Raw genomic sequence first — 2,009 nt, forward strand, 5'->3', positions numbered from 1 at the left:
AGCTGGGCTTGTTCAGCCTGGAGAAGAGAAGGCTGAGAGGGGATCTCATCACCACGTACAAATATCTCAAGGGTGGGTGTCACGAGGACGGAGCCAGACTCTTCCCAGTGGTGCCCAGCGCCAGGACAAGGGGTAATGGGCACAAACTGAAGCAGAAGAGGTTCCAGTTGAACATGAGGAAGAACTTCTTGCCTGGGAGGGTGATGGAGCACTGGAACAGGCTGCCCAGGGGGGCTGTGGAGTCTCCTTCTCTGGAGATACTCAACCCCCTCCTGGATGCTGTCCTGTGTAACATGCTCTAGGTGAATCTGCTTGAGCAGGGGGGTTGGGCTGGGTGATCTCTGGAGGTCCCTTCCAACCCCTGCCAGTCTGGGATTATCTGAAAATTTTTCTGGTTTAACATGCACCGTACTCGGATTTATTGCCCGTTCTGTGTCGTATTTTGTATGATATCAGCGGTCCTGAGAAAGTCAATTGGTGTGGTAGCACTGTATACCTGTGGCCATTTTTTTCCCCCTCTTTTTGGTTTCCTCCCCGTGGCCTCCTTTAAAGAGAACGCTACGGACTGGGGAAGGCTGGTAAGCGGAGCTAAACTGCACTGCACACAACTTCTACGATGTAAATTCTATTATTTATGTTGAGAAGCATCAAATGCGCTCACCCTAGGATGATCTTCTTTGTTTTTTGCAGCCGAAAAAACCCATTGGCCCTTACCGTCGCGTTGAACGACACCCAGCTTGCAGAAGGTCGCCTTTATTGGGATGATGGGGTGCGCATTGGTAAGCCTCAAGTTTCTTGTTTCTACAATAAATTCATTAATTTGGAGTCCATGAGATCTTAATTGAGGCTGGCGGGTCATCAGCATGAGTCCTTGTTTTGGGATTATTCACGCAGCAGTGTGAGGGCAAACCAGAAAATAATAATAATAAAATGATTAAATTTAAGTAATTAAACTAAAATGGCAGTAAAATGTAAAATAAAATTGGGAAAAGGAGTAAACCGGTGGTAAATCAATAACGTAATGTTGTCATTTATGGAATATTTATTTTGCATGGATGGAATTGTGCCCTAACCTAAGGCCAATGCATCAGGATTTGTTCCCAGGCCTCAGGGGAACACAGCCGGGGGTGAAGGGGGGAAATTTAACGAATTTCCGCAATATTAATACATTCAAATACCATGAGGATATCACAAGGAATCCAAAAATCATGATTTTTTTTTTTAATGATTTCTTTTTAACGGGCCTCAACGTTGCAGGGAGTTCACACAAGGCGCACACACGCCTGGAGCATGCGTGGCAAAATTCTATTTAATTTAAAAAAAAAAAATAATGACGGGGAGCAGCAAACACATTTTACTTTATTCTTTCTTTTTTGATAGACGCATATGAAGATGGCGCCTATCTGCTGACCTCATTCACTGCTAATCAGGTATGTCATGCTAACTAACCATTTTTTCTGTGCACCCAGGGTGGTTATTGCTATTGACTCAGGTATTTTAATTTTAATTTGTAATCATAATTTGGATTTATAATTTTAATTTTATTTTTATTTTTTTATTTTTATTTTTAATTTTAATTTTAAACTTAATTTTAAAAAATGTTTCAACGTCCCAACACACACGAATCCACTGAGATGGCCCAGCTCTTACCCAATGTCATGAAAACCATTGCAGGTCTTCGGTTGTTGATTTGTTTTTATTTTTTTTCTAAAAAAAAGCAACATATGCAATAGCGTACCCCAGGGGACCAACCCTACCCTGGGCTGCATCCCTGGCAGCATGATCAGTGGGAGAGGGAGGGGATTCTGCCCCTCTGCTCTGCTCTGGGGAGACCTCCCCTGGAGCCCTGCGTCCAGCTCTGGAGCCCTCAGCACAAGGAGGACATGGACCTGTTGGAGCGGGGCCAGAGGAGGGCTACTAAAATGCTCCGAGGGGCTACTAAAATGATCCGAGGGCTGGAGCCCCTCTGCTCTGAGGCCAGGCTGGGAGAGTTGGGGGTGTTCAGCCTG

The 2,009-nt window shown here is 44.7% G+C and overlaps 1 protein-coding gene across 1 annotated transcript in view; it reads left to right on the forward strand.

Annotated features, from left to right (window-relative positions):
• The window catches only part of LOC104129726 (maltase-glucoamylase, intestinal), a gene marked incomplete at its 5' end in the record, with an annotated part of 53,605 nt that overhangs the window by 49,627 nt on the left and 1,969 nt on the right, over window positions 1-2,009 (forward strand). Inside the window, 2 exon segments of the mRNA XM_035898259.1 lie at window positions 691-779; window positions 1,381-1,430. Of these exon segments, the coding sequence (XP_035754152.1) occupies window positions 691-779; window positions 1,381-1,430 (139 nt within the window).

This window comes from Egretta garzetta, unplaced genomic scaffold, assembly GCF_000687185.1.
Source record: "Egretta garzetta isolate BGI_Z169 unplaced genomic scaffold, ASM68718v1 scaffold740, whole genome shotgun sequence".
NCBI classification, from domain to species: Eukaryota; Metazoa; Chordata; class Aves; order Pelecaniformes; family Ardeidae; genus Egretta; species Egretta garzetta.